The 27,905-nt window shown below is 43.3% G+C and overlaps 2 protein-coding genes across 9 annotated transcripts in view; one reads left to right on the top strand and one right to left on the bottom strand.

Moving 5' to 3' along the window:
• Positions 1 to 5,485, top strand: part of ATF7IP (activating transcription factor 7 interacting protein) — a 109,123-nt gene extending 103,638 nt beyond the window's left edge. For all 8 annotated transcript variants that reach the window (XM_083844643.1, XM_083844644.1, XM_083844645.1 and 5 more), the window contains one exon: positions 10 to 5,485. In XM_083844643.1, coding sequence (XP_083700769.1) covers positions 10 to 426 — 417 coding nt within the window. In that variant the 3' untranslated portion in view covers positions 427 to 5,485. The remainder of the gene's footprint in view (positions 1 to 9) is intronic.
• A 3,536-nt stretch (positions 5,486 to 9,021) lies between these two features.
• PLBD1 (phospholipase B domain containing 1) overlaps positions 9,022 to 27,905 on the bottom strand; it is a 37,220-nt gene continuing 18,336 nt past the window's right edge. The window contains exons 5-11 of the mRNA XM_083844779.1: positions 23,964 to 24,128; positions 22,634 to 22,778; positions 15,888 to 16,088; positions 15,637 to 15,777; positions 11,565 to 11,750; positions 10,302 to 10,408; positions 9,022 to 9,271 (exon numbers count right to left, since the gene is read on the bottom strand). Coding sequence (XP_083700905.1) covers positions 9,104 to 9,271; positions 10,302 to 10,408; positions 11,565 to 11,750; positions 15,637 to 15,777; positions 15,888 to 16,088; positions 22,634 to 22,778; positions 23,964 to 24,128 — 1,113 coding nt within the window. The 3' untranslated portion in view covers positions 9,022 to 9,103. The remainder of the gene's footprint in view (positions 9,272 to 10,301; positions 10,409 to 11,564; positions 11,751 to 15,636; positions 15,778 to 15,887; positions 16,089 to 22,633; positions 22,779 to 23,963; positions 24,129 to 27,905) is intronic.

The following is a 27,905-nucleotide window of genomic DNA, read 5'->3' as shown; positions in this document are numbered from 1 at the left end:
ATTGCTTAGGAGCCACCACGCCCTATACATCCTGCCCCACTCCCGGAGGCACCACAGCCACCACGCCTGCCCCCTGAAGCTGCCAACACTTCTCTGCCTCAAAAGCCACAGCTGAAGCTGGCACGGGTACAGAGCCAGAATGGTATTGTGCTGTCATGGAGTGTCTTGGAAGTGGACCGGAGTTGTGCCAGTGTGGACAGTTACCATCTCTATGCTTACCACGAGGACCCGAGTGCCACTATGCCTTCCCAGTGGAAGAAGATAGGGGAAGTGAAGGCCCTTCCCCTACCTATGGCATGCACTCTTACTCAGTTTGTGTCTGGCAGCAAATACTACTTTGCTGTCCGGGCTAAGGACATCTATGGACGTTTTGGACCCTTCTGTGACCCCCAGTCCACAGATGTGATCTCTTCCCAGAGCAGTTAAACTAGAGATCTTTGGAGCCTTTAAACCTGTCCTACTACCAAGAGTTTACCCCCGGTTTTGGGAAGGTTGATCCCATGCATGAAATTCATTTTTAAATCCACTCTCTGCAGGATTATTTTAGACGGCTGTGATACACTACATGCATTGAGAACCAAAAGAAAAATAAAGTCTCACCTGCAGCAAGAGAACCTGTTTTTCTGGATAGCTCAAGTCATGGGTCATTTGAAAATTTTATTTTCCCTCCCATGACAGCTGTTCCACCTTCCTTTTATTCAAGGGCACCTTGGATGCCTGGGATTCTGCTTCAGAGTGGGAACAAAATAATAAATTACAGTTTGTCTGAAGCAAAGCATACACATCTGTAGTATCTATCAAGGCACTAACATGAGGGCAAGAACAGATTTGCATCTTGCACCCCACCGCTCTGTGAGCAGGCTGTGATGTGAAAGGTGATTCAAGGTCTCACTTTCATACTGGAAGATTGAGTGGTCCGTTCTCATTTTACAAACTGTAATCAGCTGTCTGAGGGGAGGAAAGGGAACTTTAGTCTGGCCAGGGACCCAATATGTGTGTGAATTTGGAGGTGTTGGAAAGTAAAATTGTCCCACTACCTCCTGCCTCTCCTAAATAAGAGCTCTCCTCTACTATCACCGTCTACCCTCACTCACGCTGGGAGCATTCCTAGGTCAGATCTGAAACTGGATTGTAGAGACTGCATTCATATCTCTCTAGCTCAGATGATTTCTCTGCCCCTCTCCTCATACACACAGCCCTATTTTTTAGATTTATTTTGTGCCTTAAAGAGTAATTTCAGAAATAAATGTAGCCAGGTACCTTGTGGTGTTTTTTTATTTGCTTGGAGTTACTTCTCCTTTCACCCCTCTAGCCTTTCATTACTGCTTCTCATCTTTGTGACCCACCGTGATTGTTTTTTTCTTCCTGTAAAGACTAGGAAGCATGACATCTGCTGACGCTGGATTCATTTTTATCTGCAGTATCACTCAACCCTTTCCTCACTGTAATTATTGAGTAGTTGTTTTTGTCCTGTGAAGAACATTAGAATATACAGACAGTATTTTCCACCAGTCTTTCCCTGTTCTTTTGGGAAAGCTATATGCTGCAGTTCAGCCAAAGAAACCTCTGTGGTGTTGCACCATGAAAGCTTCTACTTGTTAGCACTCAGTTTGGATGTTCAGTTAGTACAAAAAGATGCGAAGTTGGCTTCCCAGTCCTCTTCTCTGTTCCAGTCTGCCTCTGCAAAAAGCTATAACACCCAAAGTAGTTCAGACACTGGCCCAAAACCTGTGAACACCTGCAAATGTTACTAGAAGCTTTCATGATGCTTCTGAGCTGAGAAAACAAAGCGGTACATCTGCCCCACTATTCTGTCAGCATCTTAAACTTGATTTTTGCATAACCAAATTCTAACACACCTGGACGAGAAAGGATATGTAAGGTTTATATTTTGGCACTTATAAGAACAAGGACAGCAGTCTTGTTCCTTTCCAACAGAACTAAGCAGTGAATTTAGAAAGGAAAGGTGTTTTTCTTTTGTTTTTTTAATCTACTTCACCATCTGGCAAAACTGTAGAGAACACACACAACTCCAATGCTGGCTGTCGTAAAACCAAGAACCTTTTAAATATAAAGCAAGGTTGAAAAAGGGCAGGAATAATTAAATCCCCAAATATGGCTGGTGAAATAAACTGTGAGATAATGGGTTCTTCAGTTGTATTCCCTTCAAGAACCTTATTGGTGAAAGACAGTCCGTTGTAGACTTTTGTCTATGCTGTTTTACTGCACTCCTTCACGTAGCTGGGATTGTCACTTCTGTCAGGTGAGTAACAAATATTCTCTGTATGGAAACTTGCATTTAAAGTATGGCACTTTTATTGATCTGGGAGAGCAAAAATTCTGTCTAAACCCAAGTATCATGAGAGAAGATTCACACTCAATCTCATGTATGAAAAATGTGTTACCCTTCCTTTGAATAACAGCTGTCCCTGTATTACTGGTGCCAATAATCAACAATGCCTTGAATTTTTCTATGTTTAATTAAATGTTTTGTCTGCCTATTTCAAGGAATAATTACTTAATAATGCATTTAGTCTACTTATGGAAAGTTGAGTCCTTATAAAGCCAGTTCTGTAGTAGAGGCTTAGCGCAATTTCTTCCAGTTGATGGCTGTTAAGTCCTCCTTGGGCAATTACTTTAATGTCTTTGAGGTGGTACCAAAGGGCCGTTGGCCATATCAGTACAATGAGGTTTTATAGTTTGAAAGTTAAAATAAATATTAGAATACAACCTGGAACTTATGCTGCTTATTTAATTTTGATTCCAGCCCAATCTGTAAATCAACTTTTTTATAGTTTGTGCTTGCTCTTAGGTCATGGTTGTTACTAGCTTTGTCTTGCTTGAGCTAGACGGGGGGTGAAAGTCCTGTGTTAGAATTTCTCTCTTTCCTCCAATGGAGGTATTATTAGGGATGGTCTGGTACTGTTTTTGGAGGTTATGTGGACTGCACCTTTAGAGAGAGGACTCATCTTTATTTACTAAAGAAAGATGTAGTTCTCAACTGAACAGAGTAAGAGCGGGCTTCTTGCTTAATAGATCTGTTTCTGCTATGTATGGCAAAGTGCAGCTGATTTTTGTGACTAGAGCAAACCAGCTAGTTACTATTTGTTGACTGAAGCCATCGGTGTTGTAGGGTGAAAGCAGACTCTTCTTTCATCGCAGCAGAGATGTTAAGATCCAATTTCAGGATCTTACGCAAGTGGTGGTGGCAAAGTACGTGACAGAGCCTAGCTTGACTTGCAGATGTCTAGCTCAGTTTGGAGACATTGCAGGTAGCTGGTTAACATAGACACGCCAAGAGAGGACTATGCCACTCCTGTAAAATTATTTTCATGGTGGACCAGATCTCTGCAGTGAGTATTTACCCCTTATGTCAACAAACAGGAGTATTGCTTAGTTCCTTAACTCAAATGGCACTTTTCCCAGTGTCGTGGGGTGGCTATTTTTAATTTATCCTTTAATCTCCCAGGAAAAATAAAAATATTGGGGAAATGAATTTCTGCCAATAACACGTTCAAAAAGAACTGGTTTCATTTCATAGACTTTATTTGAAAGTATTACCAAAATATCCAGGAACATTCAGTCCAGGTCTATTAACACAGTGCTTTTAGACTGGGCTCATCATAAAAATGTTAGTTGCTGAAGTTTTCCAGTAATTCTTTTTTAAATATGCTAAAAACCTCTATCTGACTTTCAGGTGGTAGAATAGAATAACTTCAGTTGGAAGGGACCTACAGCGATCATCAAGTCCCACTGCCAGACCACTTTCAGGACTTACTGAAAGGGGCATTATCAAAATGCCTTCCCTGCACGTTTTTCCATCTTATTTTCAGTACCTTGGTATAAATTTGTTCCTGGCTTATGATTTGTGTTGTTGCCACTGGGTATGTGACATTTTAGCAGCACTACCTTGGATCTAGTTCTCCATGTTTTGGAGAACACTGCACTGATTCTACACTAGTGTTTTCCATCCTTGCTTTCTGTTTTGTTTTAGGTTTGGTTTGGTTTCTTTGTGTAATACACGGGCATGTGGATGTCCAGGCTGAAAGTAATTTGAGTTAGTTCAGTCTCCAGTTGGAAGGGAAGCCCTACCGTGGCATACTGATGGCAAAATGCCCTTCTCTTCCTCTGAGTTTCTCTTAGCTACAGCTTCACTGGCCTCCTTTATTTCAGTAAAAGTCTAAAAAAGCTTTATTGGATTCAAATAACTAAGCCCTTAGGTAGGGTGCAGACTGTAGGTATAGCATCTGTTACTGCAGCTGCATGGCAACTTGAGAAAATGGGAGGGTGCAGGGGCTGGTTCTTCCCAGGCTGTGTAATTCTGGGCTCCAACCCAGCTTCCCTGGGAGTAGCAGCTGGCCCAGGTCTTGTCTCCTGTAATTATTTGTGCTGCCCTTTGCCATGTTAGATCACTGAGCACAAGCACTGAGACACTCGCCCACCCCTATGTTTTTAGCACAAGGCTGGAAATGCCCACGGTGTCTTCCCTGTAAAAATAAGGGGTCTTATACTGACTGCTTCCTTTGAAAGCAATGGCAAAACCCCTCGTGCCTTCAGTGGGAGCATGACTGGGCCCAATAGTAGGATCTGAACACTGTTTTGTACTGTAACAAAAATATCCCCTCACCCTTTCCTTTACACTGTTTGTCTTAAGTGTCCAATATATCAGAATCTGTATTATACGTAGGACCAGGTCAAATCTGTTCTTGCTCCCCAAACAGCCATTCCCCAGTTCTAGACTATTGTATACAGTGTACAGTCAATCTGTGATTCTGCCTTCTTATAAACTCTTCAGTATTTTCATTTAGTAAAAAAATCCAGATTTTTTTCAAATAGAAGCTTGAGATATTAAATATATATATATTTTTTAGTTTGGGTAGGGGTTGGCATTGTGTGCAAACACTGGAGGGAGGAGTTCAAACGACATTCACAGAGCCAGCCCTGCCACTGCCTGTATTCCCTTCTGAGGGGAGAGTGAAAAAAACAGCTAAGAAAAAGCAAAAGAATGGATTTTTCCTTTTCATACCTTCTACATACCCATTAAAATGCCTCTTTATTTTGCATTGTCATTGTGCAGGCTGAGCTTTTTTTTTTTTAATATATTATATATATATATATATTTGAAGTGCTGTCTTAATTTAATGGGGTATAGCTGTAAATAAGGTAACTGGGTAGTAGCTGTTTGGGGAGGCCTCTTCAGCTGTAGTAAGTTATTGACTATTGAGTCAAACATGCAAAGGTCTTTGCAAGCAACTCAATCTGATTTCTTGTTTTGTTTTGCATCTGGACTTGTAAATACAAAAAATGTAGGACTGCTTTTAATGTCCAATTTAAACTGGGCAGTTGCAAGCACTCCCCCATTTTGTATGTACTGTAGATTTGTGTGTGTGCGTGTGTATGTGTGCGCGTGTGTGTGGTACCTGTAGTGGGGTTTTGTCTGACAAGCCTGAAATTTATACTTTGAAATAAACTACTGGGTTTTTAACGTTTTGAGTCATCTGTGCTTAGTTCCAGACCTCTCAGGAGACAGAAGTGCCACGTGTGTGCTCATCCTCTTCAGCTACGCTGCCACCTGGAGGAGGTGGCAGTGCAGGCACATCAGCATCGCAGGCTTGTTGCCACCTTGATCAAGGAACATGGAGCAGCTCCAGCTCCTTCCCAGAAAGTCAGGTGCGTGATGCTGCTCTCCCAGCCATCTCAAAGGAGCAAAAATTAAAGCAATGCTTTGAGGTCCAGCAAGTCACCTTCTAGACCCTCGCAAAGCAGAGAGGCTGAGTGTCCGGAGCAATCCCGTAACCTGCCCCCGGTAGTTGCCCCAGGGCTGCTGGTGGTGCTCCCCTCTCCCTCCAAAGGGCTGGCTTTAACCTCTGACAAAAGAAGAGCAAGAGGTGGGGAGAGGGCATGGGTAGAAGCCAGGGTAGCATCGAACTCTGGGTCGTATGCCTTAGAACCAACACCCTGCTTTACCCACAGGCACTATGGTAAAAGCTGGCTTTTGGGCCCAACACAACACTGCTGCTGAACATCAGAGAACTCAGACTGAGCACCTGGGAGACACAGACACGCCTGCCCTGAGTTAGTGCTGAGCCCACACTTCAAGGGTCACCTGACCAATGGGTGATGGTAATAAGTAGTTTCCCAGCGCTTATTAAAACTTGTTTCCAGTCACTGACCAAAAGAGTATGGACTCATGTAAGTGATGGCTGAATACAATCACACTTGAAAGTGCAGAGTTTCTCAAACGGCCTATTTAGAGTCTACATCTTGCACGTAGTTTTGACCATTGCGTTTATCATAAAAATGTAGCATAACCACTCTGCTTCAGCACTGCTGTAATTGCAGCTTGCGCGGGCAGAAAGGGAAGGAAGCGTGAACATCAAGGGCCCTTGTTTTGGTGCGGAGCAGCCTTGCCATGCACTCAGTGGTACATCTGGAAAGGGGTGCTACACCCACAGCGCAGGACATACGTACCGCAAAGTGCACAGACCACAGGTGATGCTGTTGTGTAACAGCATGGAAACTGTAAAATAGCAAGGGGCTAAGAAATCATCAGAGCCAGCAGCACAGCACCAGGTCACTGACGCAGAAACACACTCTGTTACTACCCGGGGAGCTCTGTGCAATGCTGCCTGGACACCCACGCACAGGCTAACTGGTGGCCATCTCCAGCTACAAGCAGAGCGCACTGCTGACGGATCTTGTCCCCTCATGGGAGCTGAGGCCATGCAGGGTGGGATGGGGCGAGGCTATTACTGGATTTCAGGAAAGGGGAGTGGTGAAGGAAGCAAGAGCTTGCATTTGATACAACACTCCTGGGGACGCTGCTGGGAGGCAACAAGGCATCTGGGGGGCGGTCTCTATTGCCTCAACAGCAAGTTTCTTTCTTTACATTAGTGCAAGGGATATGTTCCTCACTACCACCTTTCCATGCCCTCCCCAAATCAAACAAAAAAGAAGTCTGCCTGCCTCCCCACCAGCCAAGCCTGAAAACCTTAAGTTTAAAAGGCAAAAACCACAGGACATTAAAGAAAAAAAAAGCATGTGGGGGATGTGAAAACGTCCTGTTTTTGCAACAAACCTTTTGCTTAGCACATACCTTTTGATTTTTCCCCTTGGAAGATAAGCTCTGCAGAGGGAGATGAGCTGATGAGTGAGAGCTCTTCACTCTTCAGCTGCCTGAGAATTAAGCTGTCAGCGCTGTCACGCCCTGCCCTATAGGTCAGCGCAGCCATACTCACAGCCTTCTCTGCTCCCTGACGGTGCTGTGCTGGCAGCAGAAGCTGGACCCCAGCTGCTGTGGTTGCAGCTGGCCTGCTGCCAAAGGAAGCACACGGGGCAGTACAGTAAGAAGAATGCAGTGACCTGTTCGTATTTGGTGTTTATCCCAAAAGCATCAAGCCTGCTGCCCTGAAAGGCCAGAACCTGCAATAAGCATCACAGTGAGGGCTCACAAAGCTGACAAACCAGGCAGAGGGCAAGTTACTCTTGAACAAGGGCCACCAGTAACCATGTCCACAAGCTCCAAGCAACAACAAGGTAAGTAACACATGGGAGGCAGAGCATCCCCTCCCTTACAGCTGTGCCTTGGGGGGGGGGGGGGTCTCCTCCCAGCTACCTCTGGGTGCAGGCACTGACACAACACTACCATCTCTTATGGCATCAAGGGAATGCCACATTCACTCCTCCAGCAGGGGAACAGCTGAAAGTGGAATGTACACCAATGTATATGTTTATGGTGTAGCTGCACGTGGCCAGCAAAATTAATAAGCCATGGTAGCTGCTTAACCCAACAACAGACTGCACTGCAGTGCAAAAAGCAGCTCTGTACATCGGCAGTGACAGTCACTTTTCACAGTGCTCTCCTGCCCCTCCACCCCACCCACCCCTGCACACAACAGGGATGTTCTCTGCAGCCTCACTTACCTCCTCCTGCTCCAGCGAACAAATCACTTCACTCCCTGCTCCAATTCTGAGCCTCAGCAAAGCTTCAGAGCTTCGGAGCTTCGAATTTGAGCCTCAGACGAAAACTTTTGGTCAACTCTTGCCACTTGGCAGAAGTCAGCCCTACTATGACAGCCAAATATTTAGGGTAATGTGTCACCACACTGGAGTAACCCACTCCTTTCTCCATCACGAGAAACTCCAAAGGCTTGCCAAAACCTCACACTGCTCATCCTCTGCCTTCATAATACAGGGCAGCACTGTGCACTGAGTAGATTGGACTGTCAAGGCCATGAGGAAAGAGCTGTTTATTCTGTTTTGCTTTCTTAATTACACAAACAACATCCAGCACAAAACAGCCCAGGTGACTCCTCGGTGTCAACATACAGCTAACAGTAACACATGCAGCCCCAGCCCTCCCAGTCACCTTCCACTGGGAGCGGGCAAAAATGTCACTGAACAACTGGACAGACACACACGTATGTGTACAACACCCCCGCCACACACACACCCCCTTACCTACCTTTTCCTGCTGCTACACTGCAGCCCGGGGGGGTCCAGGAGCATCAGGCTGCTTTCAGAACTCACTGACCGCATCCCTTCATTACCTCCCAACGCCTGACCTTTGCATGCTACGTCAGTGAGACAACAAAGGAAACCTCGCACAAGCCGCTGAAAGGGGGGCCCTGTAAACAACAGGCTGAGTTACCTGCTGTGGAGAACACGGCTGTGACTCTTCACTAGGAACATCACCAGATGACAAGCACTTTTGCAGTGCATGCTTCAGGCACTGCTCAGACGAGGCAAACATCAAGCCGGCACAGAGACAGAGCTACTTGGTTTGGCCCAGTCCTGAAAAGCCAGGTCCTGTGCCTAGAGACAGATCACTTCAGTTGGTCACACTGCATTCACTCACCCCCTGGGAGTAGCTGTGATGATTGCTCAGATCACCAAAAAGCAGTGACATGCCAACTTCCCGTCAATCCTAGTCAAAGGGCCGCCCTGCAGGGAGGCAGCCCCCCTCTGTGCAAAGCACCCAGCAGGCAGGACAGGGGGAGGCAGGCAAGGCACAGGGACGGGTACATCCAGGTGGATTTATTACACACAGGAATGAAAGTTTCCATGAAAAAAAAAATCTCATTTTGGAATATCAATGCTGATTTTACAGGATCGGCCTCATGGTGACGAAATTGAAGTTGTATGACTCAGGCAGGCCCTGGTGGCGTGTGTGGTTAAACCGTCTCCAGGTGAAGACAGGGAGACCACCCTGGACGGGGGGGCCGTTGATGGCAGTGGCTGTGAATGCTGAAGCCAGGCGGAAATCTGATACCTGTAACAGAGGACAGGAGTTCAGGGCAAAATGGTTGCGTGGTTGACATGCACCCATCCCAGGGCAGGAACAGCTCGGGGAGATTTGATAACAATAAGGTAAAGGAACTGAGCAATGGGAAATGCATGCTGGTCAGGCAGCATTCCTCCCCTACAGAGGCATCTTCAGCCACAAACAGCCAGTGCTGAAGGGCAGCCCAAGTCCACGCTGCCCTCTAGCCCTTGCATTATGCAGGGTGAGAAAGGCAGTCAGTCTGCCCTCAGGACAGTCCTCCCTGTGTCTGGGTGCCCCGAAAAGTCTGGGTGGGCAGCCTAAGAGCCAAGCTGAGAGAAGATGCTCAGCGCTGGCAGTGCCAGAGCAGCCTCCACAGGGCCCATCTGAGCAATTAAACTACCCATAGGAGCAGCAGGCTGGTCCCCATGGGATAAAGCACTGCACAACTTACCAGCACACCAGGACTGGACAGCTGTGTGCACAGGTATTGCCCTTCACAGTGAAAATACTGTACAAACTGCCTAGAAAAACTGCTGCTTTCTCCAGGACAGTGGGTCTAAGGATTTTCTCACCCAAAAAGCAAGGTGACCTTTGGGGAACTTTGCTCAAAGCAGTTTTACAGAAAGGTGGAGACCTGGAGCAAGGTGACACTAGAAAGCCAGGCTTCTGAAAAGGTAAAACTAAAATGAGGGGACAGACACATTCCTGTGGGCTCTGGGGAGGCACACACACAGCTCCCATAAACAGGAGGCCAGGCCTGTGCAACGGTTACCTTCTCCACAGTCCTCCAAGTGGTGTGAGGACTTATTTCAACCTTCACTTACATTCCTCCTTCTGGAAGGCCTTGGGACTTAATCCCTAAACACCACAGGTCCCCATGGACATCATTCCCCATCAAGCACTGGGACAACGAAAAAAGAGAACAGACAGGCCTGGCCCTGCCCGTCCTAGCGCAGGGAAATGTGCCACAGGTTTGAGAAAAGCACAAACAGGTTGCAGCAAACCTTCAGCAGATATTGAGAATAAGGTTACTTACCTTGGAGTCGTAGCAGCCTGCAGGCACTGGAAAGGAAGGATTCAGGTCTTCCCTGCAGCAAATGGTGTTGCAAGGATTGTGTTCAGCATAAGGATCACGCTGGTAGTCTGGGGAGAAATGTGGCGGGGAGGGAAAAAATGTAATCAAATTAGTTCCTTCACCCAAAGCTCCTACTACTGAAGCAAAGTCCCCAAACCACTAAATGCTGGCTAAGTGTGCTGGCAGAAACAGTCTGTCACACTGCTTTCATGCTCCTCCTCAGGTACTAACAGGAAAATCAGTGCTCAAAATGGGACATTAAGTAGACAAGCTCCTAATCCAAATCCATACAGTTATTTCTGCCTCCCAGGGCACCACCACCAACCTGTAACCACAAACATTTGTAATTCTGCATGACAAAAGCTTGTGGGAACTTCGTGAGGAGAGAAAAGTGGAAGAGAAAGGGATGGGGGAGGGGGGAAGAGTATAGCAGTGAGATCCTTTCCTTTCCTCTTCTGGGCTAAAATAAGTGGCAAGGAGCAAAGCCTTCACCCACTGCAGTAGCTGTGAGCTAGAAGGGGAAGAAGGACAAGCCTCAACATCTATGAGCATGCTGCTACTCACAGCCCAAACAGCAGCAATACCCCACCCTGGGAGAGGCCTCCCAAACCCCAAGCCCAGTAATCAGAGTGCTCCCTGTAATTGGGAATCAAAATATAGCATCTAAAGCTATCTGCACTTAAAGACGGGCTTAGCCAGAAGTTAATTAAGCTGTTTTTAATCCAGTTAAGGAGAACCCTGTCAGGGAAAAGCAGAGCAGAACATTACCTACTAAAAATCACCCTTCCTGAACAGGGAGGGAGGGAAGAGCACCAAACCGACCTGAAATTTTACACCAAATTCTCTGATCTGACATGACTGCTGCTTAGGATTTAAGGCTTTCAAGATTTGTAGGTCATACATGTGGCAGGGTAACAGCAGTCCTCAGACAGTCTATTGGATTGTCAGCAGCTCTTCGCAAAGCTCACACAGCTAGCCCAAGGGACATTATTCTGAAGGGAACCCAGTCTCTCTCTGTTAAGAGTAATTTTTAGCCTTGTTTCCTACCTAGAGAGTAAGCTTGTGTTATTTTTTATTTGTTTATTGTTTTGTGTATATACTCTGCACCTAGGGTAATGTAACTCTGATCTGTAAGTAAAGCTGCAGTTCCCCACTAAAACAGAAAGGTAAAGGTCACGCTGCTTTACTAAGATCAGCTCCACAATATACAAGTGTATTTCTTACTGTTGTATCTCATGATGTACTTCATGTCTTCCAAGTTGGTCACTTTGCCCTGGTCTCGACGGAAGATTTTTGCTCTTGGAGCAAGCTCATAAGAGAAATCCAGGCCATACTTCTCAACATATTCTGCGTACCCACTGAGATTGTAAATCTTTTCGTGGAAAGGGATATTGTACGAAGGCCAGTAACCTGCCAGAGACACAAATCAACCTGTTAATCACTTGGAAAAGCTGAACACTCTTGTTTATATCAACAAAAGCAAAATAAACCATTTCCCATAGCACATCACCTTAACAGCATTTCGAGGAATAACAGGCCAAACTGGTTTGAAAGCAACAAAATAAGGCAACAGTCACTGGAACGACTGGGGTTGACACCCTGCATAACACCACTGGGGACTGTGCACAGGCAGCCCAGCCCGCCCCTAGACTTCCACCCTGAGGACTCATCCTGCAAAGAAGCCAAGATCAGACTTGCAGGAGCCTGAGGTGGACACACAGACCAGCCACAGCCCTTCTGCAGAGGTTACACTCCTCTGAGCCTGAGAGCAGCGGAAGATCATTTCCCTTCTCCAGACTTCCCTGCAAAAGACTTGAATGCACTCCCTTTCTCCACTCCTCCCATCTCACCACGGGGGTCATGCACCGTACTGAATTGCCAGGGACAAACACAGACACCACACAGAGCAGCGATGAGGGCAGTTGACAATTAGAAAAGAAGATATAAAATCTCCTAAATAAACACACATTTAATAACATAATGAAGGTCCAAAAACAGCAGATAGAAAGAGGCCCCGGGGAAGGAGGGGAAAAAAAAACAACAAAAACAACAACAACAACAACAAAAAAGACCTGGAGCTAGACAGACAAACAGGAACCATGGAACAAGAGAGTGACAAGTGCACATCTGTCCCCCATCAGCCTTTGAGGATAAGAAGCAATTGACCTCGAGAGAGCAAAGACCCATCCTAACTTTTCCAAGAGCAAGTGTTAATCCTGCACTTCTGCAGGATTACCAGCCAGAACTCCAGAGGGTTTTGGGCAGGTGATGTAACTGTCTGAAACAAGGCTACTCTAGGAAGAAAAAAACTTGTGGTACCCAGATGGTCTCCTGGCTCTTCACAAGACCTAGGAGAAATGCACTAGATATCTATACTTCCCCACACACACTCCTCAAGGCAGGCATCAAGGAGTCTTTAGGCAGAGACTATATACCATGAGCTAGTCCCAGCGTGAGCCAGTCCCAACAGCAGCATACTTTCAGCTCCCTTCCACAGCACGAACCTTCCCATTGTCAACAGGGAATGTTGCTTCTGAAAGAACCTGGCTTAGAGACTTACTACCTCAACACTGGTAAACACAGCACTCCATTTATTAACATCAGCCCAGCACGACATGAGGAGTCTGATGGTAAAATGCTCAAGTAAGTCAGCTGGGACTCACTGAGAGCGAGATGCACCCACACAAACCAAACTTCCTGAAGGACAGATACGCAGACAGCATCAGCACTGGAAAGCCGCCTGAGCAGAGGCCTTACTAGCTTGGCTCCTGCTCAGCATGCAGCAGAGGTGGGAGTACCCTGTCGGCTGGCATTTTGCTAAAACAGAGGAAGTCATTTGAAATTCTCCTCCAGAAGAAGTTCTTCTGTGTCCCAGGCCCTGCAAGACTGCAAATCCCACACAGATAGTGCAGCATCCAACCTAAGGCAGGCTTAAACCAAGGGCTGACACGGGGCAGTGAAACCTGCCTGTTAGGTCTGCCAGTGTGAACAGTGAGGAAAAAAGAGTAAAAGGTGATGTAATGTTGGAAGGGGGACAGGGGATGATACGAAGGCAGCAATAGTTGTCTGAGACAATACCTTCCTCTGCCCAGAGGGAGGATCTCAGCAGTGCTGAGAGGAAGGGCAGTGAAAAGATGAGAAGCGCGTGGTGGAAGAGACCGAGATCACAAGTTTTGTTTGGAAATGGTGCTTTTGATACTGAAATGGATGCGCTACTCACTCATCATCAGGAAACATCTAATTGTAGCCATTCCTGTGCCCTGTCCCTAAGCTGGAGCCAGTACTGCCCTCCTCCACTTCCTCTAGAGGGTTCCTGAGTTTTCTTCATCAACATACAGAAAGCACCTTGACATCGTTGCCTGGAAGGGACAACATAAAAGATTCCTGGTTTTTAGAAGTCACCTGCACTGGCCTAACAGACAAGCTGACAAAAGCCATAAAAATGTTTTCGTTTGCAAACCCATATAAAAGAAGTTTTTGTTTTCCAGATACAGGTCATACTAGAGTGATGGCTGCCTTTGTTCACCTGAGGACTCAATTCTCATTCTCTGCTGTTCCTAGGTTTATGCCTGAAGGAACTTAAGAAAACTGATTGTGGTGCAAATAGATGCCTGCTCTCTCTGACCAGGCCAGTGTGGTGAGAGATGTTTTGATACCAGCTACAAGGCAATTATGGAGTGTGCCAGGGATTGCTACTCCACACACTGTAAGCCAGCGCTGTGCTTGAGAAAGGCAGCTTCCTTCACCCAGGCTGCTCTGAGCATCAGGGAACAGATAAATCCCCCCAGGGCCCCTGCCCTGGTGTCCTGGGTGGCATGGAGGAGTCCAAGACTGGTGCTCACAGAAGCAGTGCTGACTTTTAGCAGCTGAGGTCTCTAAGGCAGCACTTCTGCAGAGCTCAGCCCACCCTGAGCGCTGTTAAACATTTAGGTTTCTGGAGACTGGGTGACTTCTGCTGCACACAAGGTGCATTTACATACCTGGGAAGCGCCATACAGTAAACATAAAACATCATCGAACTTCTAATGCATGTCACCACTTTCCCACATAGAGCAGTCACAAGATCTCTTAGGAGGGAATAAGTGGTCAGTGGGTGTCCAAGCCCCCACCAGACTCAGCCCTAAGGGAATCCCACACAGCAATTTCACAGAGTCACTGCTGAAAAGGAACCCGCTAAGACTGGCCTGCCTGCACAGATGTCACACTGTTGTGACATGGTTGTGCTGCTTCAAGTGCAAGAGCTAGAAATGTCTTCTTTAGCTTGGTTGTCTGCACTACAATCCACAACACACTGCAGAGGAGCCCAAGGCATTTCACCACTGAACCACATAAAAATACTAAAAGATAAAATGCGATGGCCTGCTTTCATATCTTCCATGGATAAAGGAGCCAGAGAAGCATAAAGGGGAGGGAGGGGATTTTTCTACATTATTGGTATGAAACATCTCAAGACCATATTGACACTGCAGCAGTGCCTCAAATAAGCTAGACTCTTCCAAGCACCCAGACACAAGGAAAAATTCCATAGAGAAGCAACCCTAGCTGCTAATGTAAATGCATTTCTGGTGATCTTGATGATAAAGAGCAATTCTCGTCAACTTAACTCCTCAGCATGTGATTAGAGGAAGGGGCACAAAGGCACATGCTTAAATTTGCGGAAGGAGATCAGGCTTTTGGATGCTGGCATAATATGTCTATAAACCACTTGTGAACGTAACCTGACAGTGGGTGTTTTATTTCACCTAGGTTTTTGTTTGTTTTCCAAAAACTTATTGCTAGTCTTGCTGGGCGATCAAGGAATCCTTTGAAGAACACATGTTTATTAGATAACAGAGCTCCAGATAAGTTCAGGAGCTAAACCTAGTGCAAAGCTTCTCTCCAATTTAAAAACTCATCTCCTTATACAGCAACACACTCACCAAGCTGCCTACAGCATCACAGTTATTCAGCAAGGCTGCAAATAGACCTCACCTTCCTCCTCACAGGTTGCTAAGACTGGGCAAAATATTACCAAAGGGAAAAAAAAGAAAAAAAGGAAAGAAAAGAAAGAAAGAAGGTGAAGTCTATTATTCCGTCCCCTGCTTCTAAGAAACACAGACACTCACCATATTTCTGCCACAGCAGACAGGAGAAGTGAATAGTGTTATTGATATAGCACCAGCGGGACATTCACACAAGGCTTTTTAACTCAAATCTCAGCAGCAACGTTCAACAAGCCCTCCCCAGGTAAAAAGCACAGTCAGCTGGCACAAAGAGATGGCTCTCCTAAGCCAGAAAATGCTGTAGGAGCTATTACCTTTCCGTAGAACATTTGTTTGATCGGAATATTCCACAAGGGTTGGGATCTGCTCAACAATGTACAATGCACCTTCATCAAGACTCTTCTGCAGCTTGACCTTCTTCAGGTCTAGCACCATGTATTGATTGTTGTAGGTCCCTAGGTGTGAGAGCAAAGAGTTACATGCCCTACCTGGGGAAGGAAAGGGGTACGAGGGCATGGGAAGGAACACATCCTTTCATTTAAGATTCATATGAAAGTGTACTTACCAGAGTTGCACTTCGAGAAGGTTTCTGCCCAAGCTTTGCCACCATCTGCCATCATGTTAGCAATGCGGACCCTCTGCCAAGCAAACAGGGATTCAGGCACCACTTGCTTAATGAGGGTTTGGTTGAATACACTGTTGGTGGTCTGCAACATTATCAAGCCACTGCCTAATATGTAAAAGTCATCCAAGGATACTAGAAAGCCTTAAACAACAAGACAACAATTTGTTATCTCTCAACCCTTGTTGTATTCACAGAACAAAATAGAGACTCATTTATATCCCCTTGGCTTGGGTATGAGCCTGGACATTTTAAATAAAGCCGTAAAAATATTAAAGGTGAGACGGCACCTTCTGCAAGTTGTTTTAAGCCCACCTGCCAGCACAGTTTCTCACTTGCCATGCTTTCAACACACAACCTGCTTTGTCTAGAGCATTTGCTTCAGGTTTGTCCCTACCTTTCCCACTTGGAAGTTTGCCCTTCATATGTCAAGCAATGTCTTATTTTGGTGAATGCATAGTATAAATGGCTAGCAAGTGTTTGTTCCTAACAAATTCCTTCAAAAACAACGACAAAAACAGAACAAAAATACAAGCTCCACAAACAGATCTTCATAAGCTTTTTTTTTTTTTTTAAATGGATCATCAACCTTTCTTTTTTTTTCTTTTTTCTTTTTTTCCCAAAGAAAAGGATCTCTTCTGGACTAAACAAACCAAACAGAAAAGTCTTCCTACTTAGTTCAATCTTTTCCAATCCAACTATTCTGAAAAGCATCTCTAAGAAATGGGAACCTCTCAAATTATAAGCCAACTCCTGTATACAAGAGAAAGTTCTACCTACTCTTCTCTGTGACATGCAACAGCCCTGCAAAACTCAACACAACCATGACACTCCGAGCAGGATTCCTTTCCAGGTTATATGCCAACAGAAACATTAGGTCCAATAGCAGATCCCATGTCAGGAGGTGGTATACAGAACTGCAAAGGTCAGCTATAATGCCATGGATAGCTTGGCAACTATTTACAAAGCAGAAATAACTTGACTTTGAGATTCTCCAGAAGGATACAGGGCCGGCAGTCACCAGGTTGGGGAAGAAAGGTTGTTAACTGAGCTACCAATGGAGAAGTTATCCAGAACCTGGTCTCTTGTCAATAAGCTTTTAACGGCATTACTCTTTAAAGAGTACACAATACTAAAATTTTTGTGTAATACCATAATAGCTATGTCCCACTACAGCATCTTGTACAGCAAGCTCGTTAATACACTTTGCAAACAAAGCGAGGTCAGCAACCTGTGATAGCCGGAAAGACAATCCAGTCCTGCCTCATCGAAAAGGCAGACTGACCTCCTTCTAGCAAAATTACTGTTTAAGGGCTCAATTTCAGCAAGATTTCTTTGAAATCCCAAAATCTCAAATCAGATCCAGGAAAATATACTTTGTAGTCACCTGTTCTCTAATGATATGTCAGTGTAGAACAGGCAGAGCACCCTGACAGCTTGCGGGTCCTACTGCTTCATTCTTGGAAACAGAAAGAGAGTGGCAATAAGTAAAGAGTATCCATAGCAGAATTCTCTCAAGTAAATACAGACAAGAAGGGAAACACACTAAACTTGGCTCTGTCAGCCCGTTTTATACCACGACACTGACTACTCCCGAGGTAAGCTGCTGCGTAACAAGATGAGTGCTTGTCCAGAGACCAAAAATGAAACTGTTAAACAACTGTGGTTTGAACTGAGCGGTAATTCCCATGTGGATACCAGTGCCAAGTGACCTACTTCAAAATAAACTGAATAGCTTTGCTTCCTTTTTAAATCAACTTAAGCTGAGATAAAACTCAACTCAAAGTAAGTGGCAACTCCAAGAATTAAGTCAAATGAATTCTGTAGTTTAAATAATTTGCAAAGCTAAGATGAGCTGAAAACAAGTGGATTTCTTTCCAGGACTTAGTATTTACCAAGTTTCATCCCGCAGCACTTTTATAATACATAATACATGGAGCGTGCCCTCCATGATACACCATTATTAGCTCAGTCATCCAGAGACAACATACGCCATTATGACTTAAGGTACAGGCACCCTTGAGACAAAGGGAAGTTAAACACATATGACAGGTTTACTAAGGACAAAGGCATCCACAAAAATAAAACCCAGATGAAGCCTAGAGATATCAGCAGATATTTGATGTCCTCTTGTGTTATCCTCATTTTTCCACTATGTATGAGAATCTTCTATAATTGAAATTGCCCTTTAGGTAAACTGTACAGAGAGATAACAGTGACATATTTTCCTCTGTAAACCCATTTCCCATTTTTATCAACTACTCTCAATCTTGTTGCTTTGTGGTTTTTTCCTCCCCTTTCAACGAACCTGACTCTTCCTGTAAAAAGAAAGAAATAAAAGCACTTCTGACTGCATCTTCAGGGTCTGAGCCATTTAGTTTCTGTTTCCAAACACCACTGGAAAACTGAAGTTTCCAGATTCTGGAACTTCATTCATAACACTATTAATATTTTGGCTTGCTTCGTTGATTCTTTTTTTTTTTTTGAAATCTGAGCCATAGTGTTCTCTGGGGAGTCATCACACTGAATAGTACGAGAATGGGGGGGACGGACAGAGCACAGATTTCCTTGTGACAGCTATTGTTCCTAAAGACGTAGTTGCTGTTTTCTCAACCAGATGGCATCAACTTTTCCGGTATTTTAAAAGGTTGTTGTGTTCATTCAAGGTCAGGAAGGTGCAGTGGCATAGTCTGGAAGTCAGGGACAAGAGCCCTAGCCATCACCTCACAGGGATGAGAGTAGCTCCAGGTTAAGATGCTCAATGCTCTGGGCTACAAACACACTTAACAACGGGAAGGGAGATGCCTTCTCTGGATTAGATTTCTTAATCCCACCAGCAGCTGCTTTTCATACCATGACTGATCTCCTGCCAGCTGCCTTCCTTTCACTTGCAGATCTCTCCTAGGTACTAGGCAAAGGTACACCCCACAACAGAGATGAGATACCAGAGTCATAAAGTGCATCAGATGCTTTTCCTCTGCTCGCCCTCAGGTTTTAGACAGATGTTGGAGGGAGCTGGGAGGTAAGAAATGACCTGGCAAAACTCATGAGCTTGCTGGTGCCAGTGGAGAATGTGCTATTCCCCTGAATAAGCACCTAAAACCAGAATACAACATATTTAACAAGACTGTGGCTCACCTAGAGAAAGCAGGTCACTACCCAAACTACTGTGCTTGGGTCCAAATGGTAGATTCCCTTTTTTAAATGGGGTTCAAAACTAACTCTTCAAGCAGAGCTCCATCCAAATGGATGGAGATCTTGGAAACTGCAGTCTTCTCCCTGCTGCCCAAGGAAAACAGGGAAATTTCATCAGCTAATAGGGCTCGTATCTGGAAATGACTCAGTGGGGCAGTGTCAAACAGTGACTGCACAGCCAGGGGAATTTGTGTTTGGCCATATCCGTTTATTTATTTATTTATTTATTTTACTAGACATGTCCTGCAAAAACAGCACCCACCTAGTCTGTCATCATATTTCTTATCCCTCCAAATGAGCAGAGCTTCACTCAACAGTTGTTAGCAAATGTTACATGGCCTGTACATTTTAAGTTCACTGCTCTGCAGAAACTCACCAGCAACACTAAGTACTTATGCTCAGTCTGAACAAGACACTGAAGTCAAAGGTGTCCAAGCACTCAGCTCAGAGCCACTCTTCCTTTCCAGAGGTTCACAGAGATGTTCTGCATGCAGCTCTGCACAGATGCTTTCAACAGAAGAGAAAGCTAAAATGATGAGTAGGGTTCAAGTGAGGATTAGGATTAGTATGGAAACAAGCGTAGGTGGTTAAATCATTCTGCAAGAGCAGAGATTACTGCTCACACTCATTCCCCTTGCCAGTACCCCTGCAGTGCTATTGTGGGTCTGAAAGGGAGAAAGCAGAAAGCAGGAAACTTGAAAGAAACTGCAGCAGTAATGTTTGAGCATGCTGGCAAGAATATTCGAAATTGCTGAGGGAACAGGGATGGACTCTGCAGTTCCAGACCATCCTCTGCTTGCTGAGCCTCAGCAAAAGCAAGGAAGTGCAAGGCCCTCTAGCTGTATCATAATGCATATGCTGGTGTACATCATTACTAGCCAGTAGGCTTAGATCCTCTAACCTGAGATGTAACAAATACTCTTTTTTTTGCAGTTTAATTTCACAATTTCGCCTTTATTTTGAAATTCACTAAATAAATGATCTGGACAACTTTACTCTGATCTCAGGAGAAATCAGGGAGTCAGCACATTCCTTTTCAGAAGACAAATGTTTCCTTGAAACATTTCTGACACAGCTTTTTGACAGCTTAAGTTCTACTTCATAACCAGACTACTGGATGACTGAGAGCTATGAATTATTCGGTTAAGTGCCATTGAAGGCCTGGAAGGAAACCTGCTTCTTAATGCTTTGTTTCCTCCAACAGCCAATACTTCTATGTACATTAGGATCATATAGATCCCTCCTGTTCAGGGGATCTTACTAAGAACCAAGTAAGAATACCCCAGGAGGTACCTGTCAGGATAGAGAACAGCAGTAGGAACTCACATGCAGAGAGAAGTTATGGTTGTCAAGTTGAGCCATGGGCAGGACTTGTGGATTTCATGGTCAGATGCCCTGAAAATTTAGGGCTTCATCTCATCACAACACGAAGCAGAGTTTTCTGGTAGTTCCCTCCTTCCTGCGTGATGCCCTGAGATCATTACCAGGCCAGTCGATTTTGAGTTTGTTCATCTTCTGGAAAACTGCAAGTTTGTGAGCTACACCCACAGCTAACGTAATCTGCTGTAGTCAATGGATCACACTTGCCTAGTGCTTGCGATACTACCCTGTAATTAGCTGGCCAGTGAGCACACTTGACATACCACAGCTCTCTCAAACTCCACTGTAGCCATGGGAAGTATGTTTTGCAACGGTTCTCACTGAATTTTGTTGGTAGAATGAAACCTTACCACATCACTGCATCAGAGTACTTAGGACAAGCAAGCTTTAAAATAAGCCCTCTCTTAAAAGTTCCCTGCAGACAGCAGTCTCAGGAAAATGCACTGGGATTTTGTGTGCTAGCAAGAAGACCCCGAGCATCTTAGCACAGCAGTAGCTGGTTTTCAGGTACCCTCCCATACAGTGTGCTTTATCAGTCTTGTCAAAGCAGATGATACGTATTTCTCTCTCTCTAAAGAATCCACAAAAGGAACAACCCAAAAATATCTACATATACACCCTCTAAAAAAAACAAAACAGTAACATTAACGATAATAATAAAAGTCACTCTGTGTGGCAGATCCTGGTCCCAGGTTTGCATATGCAGCACAATACAGCATGCAACAGTTGGGAAACATATCCACATTCTCCTAAAGGACAATACTATCTTCAACAGTATTTCTTCTGAGAGATACAAGATCAGAATGACCTTCTGTACATTCAGGTGATGAACAGAGCTCAGACAAAAGCCTTGGCTTTCTACCAGGTTATACAGGCTTGGCAAAATTCCTTCCAACAAGAAAGTCAAATTCCTCAGAGAAAACCCATGCTCCTGAAAGGCTGTACACTTTACATGCATTTGCCAAAATAACTCTGACTCCTTCCCTAAAGCAAAAATCCCAGGAAAACCGTGTTCCTGAGGGTTACTGGATCAGAAACCCACAGAAAAAAAGAAAAAAAAAAGATTGCTTTCAATGTGAAATGAATGCAACTGCTTTATGAAACAGTTTCAGGAGTCCAAGCCAATAAAGACCCCTGCCTTTGTAGTAAGACAAGCACAGTAATTCATCAAAGCACGTTTTGAAATCATCAGCCAACACAATTTCGTCAGAATCAAATGACCTTCTACAGTACATATTTCACTTTAAAAAGTTGCAGATTTGAGTGTTTGGCCATTTTTGAATTTGAAATTCCACCTTTAAAAATTTATGCAGTGCTAACTCATCCAAACAATCTTCAATTTGCTTTGTTTTTTCACGTTCACATTTCTTGGTGCTAATTTGAGCTGTTTGTTTGTTCATTATTAAAAAACTAAAAAGCTAATAAAAATAGCAAGAGTACATATTTTAGCACTGAAATATTAAGTACCGATAATTTCTAATATTCTTCCAGGAAACTTGAGAACACTACATGCTGCCTCATCTTCCCAAGGGAAATTTTAAATACTCTGGCTGGATATATTTCTGACACATAAAATATGCATTAAAAATACTTCCCTTTGCCAGTTTATAGAGAAGCTGCAAAAGGGGGAAACAAAAAAAAAAGGTTTGCTAACCCAACATCAAAAAGGTCTCTACAATTTCAAATGGCTAGTGTTTGATAGTGCCTAATAATGTTATTACAGCACAAGTCATACTGCAGTACTAAACACAAGTGTTCGAAACCTTATTATTAACAAATGTATGAATGTCGTCAACAAGGTACTAAGTTGAGGTGGCTGTGCACTACACAAAGCAGAACTCAAATAAACGTGTTTGCGTGAGAGGTAGTAGAATATTTAACTAGTACTACTCTGAGCACTGAATGTGATTAGCTAACAACAAAAAAAAAAAAAAAAAAGATGTTTGGGCCTGAAAATTCAACACGGCATTTTGTCCTCCCGGTGGCTAAAAGGATTAAAGTAGGTTGAACCCAGTGCTTGTTGAGGTATAAACCTTTTTACATACAAGATATCTGCAAGCCAAGGACAGTCCATGTCATCTTGAATACCTTTTTTGGGGGGGAGGAGACCTTACCTGGGTAACTACTGAATGAGACACGGCTGGTGCTAGTGTATGGATCAACTATATTGAAGTTCCAATGCTTGTATATTCTCAGAGTGGCCGCATATGTAAACCAGCTGGAATGGGCAAAATATATGTTCTCATATCCAGGCAGAACCTGGAAAACAGAAGCATAATGATGAACCATTTCAGGCCCTACCATACTCTGCATGTTTTGTACTTGATAGAAACTGGGGGAACAACTTGTTTTAAACAATCCGACTAACTACATTGTTCAAGAAAGAGCAGATTCTTGTGCTTTTTAATTGTGTACTGAACAATGAATTTTTGAAACCTTTGGAGATAGTTCTTGCCAATGTGTCGCTTTCAAATCATTGTCATTGTTCAAAATGAAACAGCTTAGGTTTTTTTTTTTTGGCGTACCTGTGTACCAAGACATGCCTTGTTTCCCTATTCCTCTTAAATTTTTGTATTTATGCATTCAAATTATCTCTCTACAAATGTATTGAACATTAACTTAGAACATGCTCTTTCTGTGAAAACACCTCTGGGAAACATTCAAGCACAGAAGCAAATGCAAGTACATATATATTTTGAAAAGAAATACATATTGATAGTATGTCTTCTCAAAGTATTTCCCTGTTTCTAAGACTTGTTGCTACCTCAAACATTTTGTTACAGTCAAATATTGAATGAATGCATCTCAGTTGAAGATAAATACTGTTGCTCTGGAATACATGAATCTCCGTACACTGACTAGATGCTTGACAATTTTAGTAGAAAAATTTAATTGCAGCCATGATGTATTAAAACCTCAGATTAAAAGAGTTTTCTTCCTGTCATCACCCCCATTGGAAAGCTATTCCAGAATATCACTGCTAACACTAAGAAAACTTTTTCTAATTTCTAGACTGTATTCATCCACCAGCCTCACATGCCCATTTGTTCTTATGCCAGCACTAAGTAACCTTTTCCCTACTTATATCCCCAGTGTATTTGTAAACATTCATGGTATCCCCTTCTGACCTTCACTTGGCTAGGTGAAACAAGTTACTCTCATCCAGTTTCCTCTCCACAGTAGCTTCCCATTCCCTAGTAATTCTAATAGCTTTTCCCCTGCCAGTCTCTGTGGTTTTTATTTTTGTTTGCCCCCCACCAAACACCAGTGAGCAAAACTGGACCCAGAATGCCATGGAGGTACAAATGGTAACCACATAAAAGCGCCTTGATCAACACGGATCTCTTCAGGCACATGCAATATAAACAGTGAAGACTACAGAAACACAGACTCATGGCATTTTGAATCAACACAATCACTGGAGCTGAATTTCTTGGTGCTCACCTTGATGAGTGCGGAGCAGTGACCCATATCCCACTGGTATTTCCCATGACCTCCTGCATCCACATTGCATTGTCCACTCCTTGTAGAATACTCAAATAATGCAGGAATGAGATCCAGCAGGTCTCCAACTGCATTCAGAAACTGGACATCAAAGATGCTCAGGGGCTGAAGAAAGAGAGAATAGACCACAACAAACACTTTCAGACAGAAGCATCAGTCAATAGAAACTCAGCTGTTAAGAACTTTTTCCTTCTCAGAGGAATCTTTTATACTTTCTACAAAATACCTGTTCACAAGACCCAAATGCTAAAATCCAGCTTGGAATGAGGCACTTAAGTATCTTTAAGTGTCTGGCCCTTGTAGTGACATTACCAATGCTAACATCGTGGAGGACAAAAAGGAGATGCTATAGCAGTAATTTAGGAAACCTTGTGTGTCTTTGCCAACAGCATATTGCATATTATGATAAATCTACTGTTACTTTTATCCCACAGTAACAAGATTTTTTTCCCCTATTTATCTAGATGCCTTTGAAAAGCCTTACATTAGCACGCATTCAGGTGAGCTCTTGGATTTTTTTTTAAATAAAGACCGCAATTAAAGATCCTCATGTCTGAGAAGGAGGAAACAAATGAAGGAAGCAAGATAGATACATTAACAGTACTAATCAAGCATGGAACAATCTGAAGAGAGGAAGTAAGTCAAAAGGCATTCCACTACAGGATTTCAAAAAACCCTTATGGTTAGAGAAAGCCATGGTTAATTATGCACAGCTCATTTTGCAATCTTCAGCATCCTCTCTTACAATGCCTCTTCAAACATAAAACCTTAACAGTGGTCTAACCTCAGCCTTCAAGGACCGTTTTCTAACTCCTTCCTGTTCTTGCTTGCACCATGCTTTTAGTTAAGGCAAGACTTAAGGAAAAGACAGAATACACATCATTGTAGCATTATGATTAGTAATTTTAGAATGGAATGTAATCATAGAGCAAAGAAACACGTTGCTTGCAATACAACTCACTGTTAGTAAACCATAAAGCTGAACTCGCTACAAACCCCAGTAAAGGGGAGAAAGGGATAAGGAAAGAAAAATAAACAACTAAAACTACACACCATGAAAGGCCCTAACAGCAGCTATAGTTTCACGGAAAAATCCAAAGCAAATTTGAACACGTTACATTGCTCTAGCTCATCATATTTTTACTGTCATAGACAGGGATCAGCAGAGGCCACAGCTGATAAAAATCAAGAGATGTACCTTTGGATAGTTTCAAGCAACTCAGTGGTATGAATCACTTGCAAACAAGTCCCAACAACTGCTATCTTAGTAGAATCCATACAGACAGACTTGCTGCAGTTTCAGCACTTTTTCCCCCCCCATCCAGCCGTACTTAAAGGACTGCAAGCCAAACACACTGTGAGGAGAAGCCGTTTTCCAGTGTTTAATTTACAGCTGTAACTGTTACAGAAAAGTCAGGCAGCAAAGTAATGAGTGAACATTACCATCAGGAGGAGGAGGAAACAGGACTGCATGTGAGAATGCTCAGCCAGCCTTTAGACATTTTAATTGCTCTTTCTATCCATTTGCTACCACTCCATCTTCTCCTCCATAAAACCTGCCTTCATTGCAACATCTACTGACACTGCTACAGCATCTCTCAGAATTGTCTATATATTTGAAAAGTTTCCTTTTTATGTGCTATCTTTTGGTCATTTGAAATTAAAAAAAAAAAAAAAATCATTAAATTCCAGGAAGTCCATCCAAACCAGAACAAAGGTGCTATAAAAGGAAGCTAACAGCATTATAACCACAGACAGCTGGAAGGAAAGACCCTTTTGAACAAAACAGCAAAGATTACGTAAATTCCTAGTGTTCCACTAGGTGAAATTGCTTTCTCCCAAAGCCAGACAAAACAAAAGAGGAACTAGGTTGCTAAGTATCCATCAGAGTTCTGTTTTCATTCCCCTTTTGAGATGCAAACAAGATTAATTCCAATATATTTCCAAGAACTCATTACTTAGCTTTGCTAGGATAAATCTGGTTTTGTCTGATGCTAAGTGACATCAGAGAAGTCCAACATGCTCAGTGCACAGGGCTTCTCACTAAAACAATGCATTCAAACAGGAGACTCAGGCATCTGCAGTGTATGCCAAATCTGGTTATTTCAGGAGCAGCCTGATGCATCTCCCTCCCACCAGACTGAGAGCCCCAGCTTGGGAACGACTACACCTGATTTTCCAGGATATATGGAGAAGTCTTCCCTATGAGAAGATCATCTGAGGCCACCAGCAAGAATTACATGAGTGTACATCATAACAAGTACATAATACAGGGCATATTATAACCTCTTGTCATCCATGTTCTCTCATCTCACATAGCATTATTGTAAGGAAAACCCCGGTGTGCATGGTTTACATCCTGAAGAAGGGCAAATGAATGCACTAAAATGACAAGCAATGAGGTGATATAGCCATGACATTAAACTCCTTTAGCTAGAATATGTTGCACATCCTCTGGGATACTATCCTGAAAAGCGAAAAAGATTATATTGAGTTTTCCTTTCCCATTGTAAACTTACCATCAGCTTGAAGGAGAAAAACTTAGAAAAGGCAGCAGATAAGAGAATGAGTCTTAAATGCTTGTCTACATGGTATAATAAAATAGACTAGTTATTCTGAAACAATTGCTTTCCAATGACCTCCCCATGCATGAGCATTCTCAATACAAAATAAAGAAGTACAAATAGAGAGCTGTCCTGGAATCATTGTAGTATTTAAAACTCTTACACCTCCTTATTCAAGAGTAATTTCCCTGTGTGGACAAGCCCAAGATTAATCACAGCGTTGGTAGAGCATTAGGCAGATGAAAAGTCTTAATGTTCTTTGAGTGCCCCTCCTTCAGAAATCATCCTGACAAAAGGGTTGGGTTTGTTTACTGGATATAAAATGTTGCTAAACCAGATGGAATAATTTCACACTTTAACATGAAAATGTATTCAGATTTTGACATCATTCTTAATGATACCGGTAAACATCAAATTTAAAATACAGAAATTTACACTATGCACTGCCTTCATGCAGATCTTACTGGAAGTATCTACCTAGAACAACCCTGCAGGATGTTTAATGCAATTAAAAATAATAATAATAAAAGAAAGAACAATCCACTATTATACATATGCTCCATAAATAAAAGAATAAAAGCTACATACTAGTGCTACTATTAAACAGTTCTGAGTCCAAACCAATTTTCTCTCTATAGTAAGGCCTGGTAATTTGTGGCAGAAAATGGTTCTACAATACTCAAGTGAGGTAATCTTGAAGTTGGGGAGACAAGGGGGGAAGAGGACACATTTCAGAGTGACTTTTATCTATACTCACACAATTCAACACTCATTTAAGCACTATGTGGACTTGGCATAGTTTCAACCTACCACACATTGTACAGGACAATGCAAAGACGGATCTTTTCACATGTCTTCATCAGATAAGCACACACCAGTTAATCCAGCAAATGTCAGACTTCAAACACTTGCAAGTTCAAAAAGGTGTACCTAGTGCTGATAAAAATCCTTGGCACATGAGATGGGTAAGACTAAAAACTGATTAGCTATTGATACAGCTCTTGTTCCCATTCTTCCAAAGAGAAAATAGTTTTGTTCAATTTCACCCAGTGCTCAGTGTAGAAATTCACAGACTTTGCAAACACAGACCCTTTTCTCCATCCTTTTAAGATCTTTTGACCTATCCTTAAAGAGATCTTCAAGACCTTTATTTTCTGAAGGAGATCCAAAACAGTGGTAAATACATGCACAAACAGCACTTACGTGGCTTACTCTCCTCAAAATATTCAAAAAGTAACATGATATCCAACACGGGGAATCGCATGTACTTTTGCACAGCTGTCAGGTATCACCTTGATGCTAAGGAAAACCAAACACC

This window comes from Anser anser, assembly GCF_964211835.1.
Source record: "Anser anser genome assembly, chromosome: 1".
NCBI lineage: Eukaryota > Metazoa > Chordata > Aves > Anseriformes > Anatidae > Anser > Anser anser.
This window is presented reverse-complemented; position numbering and strand designations above follow the sequence as displayed.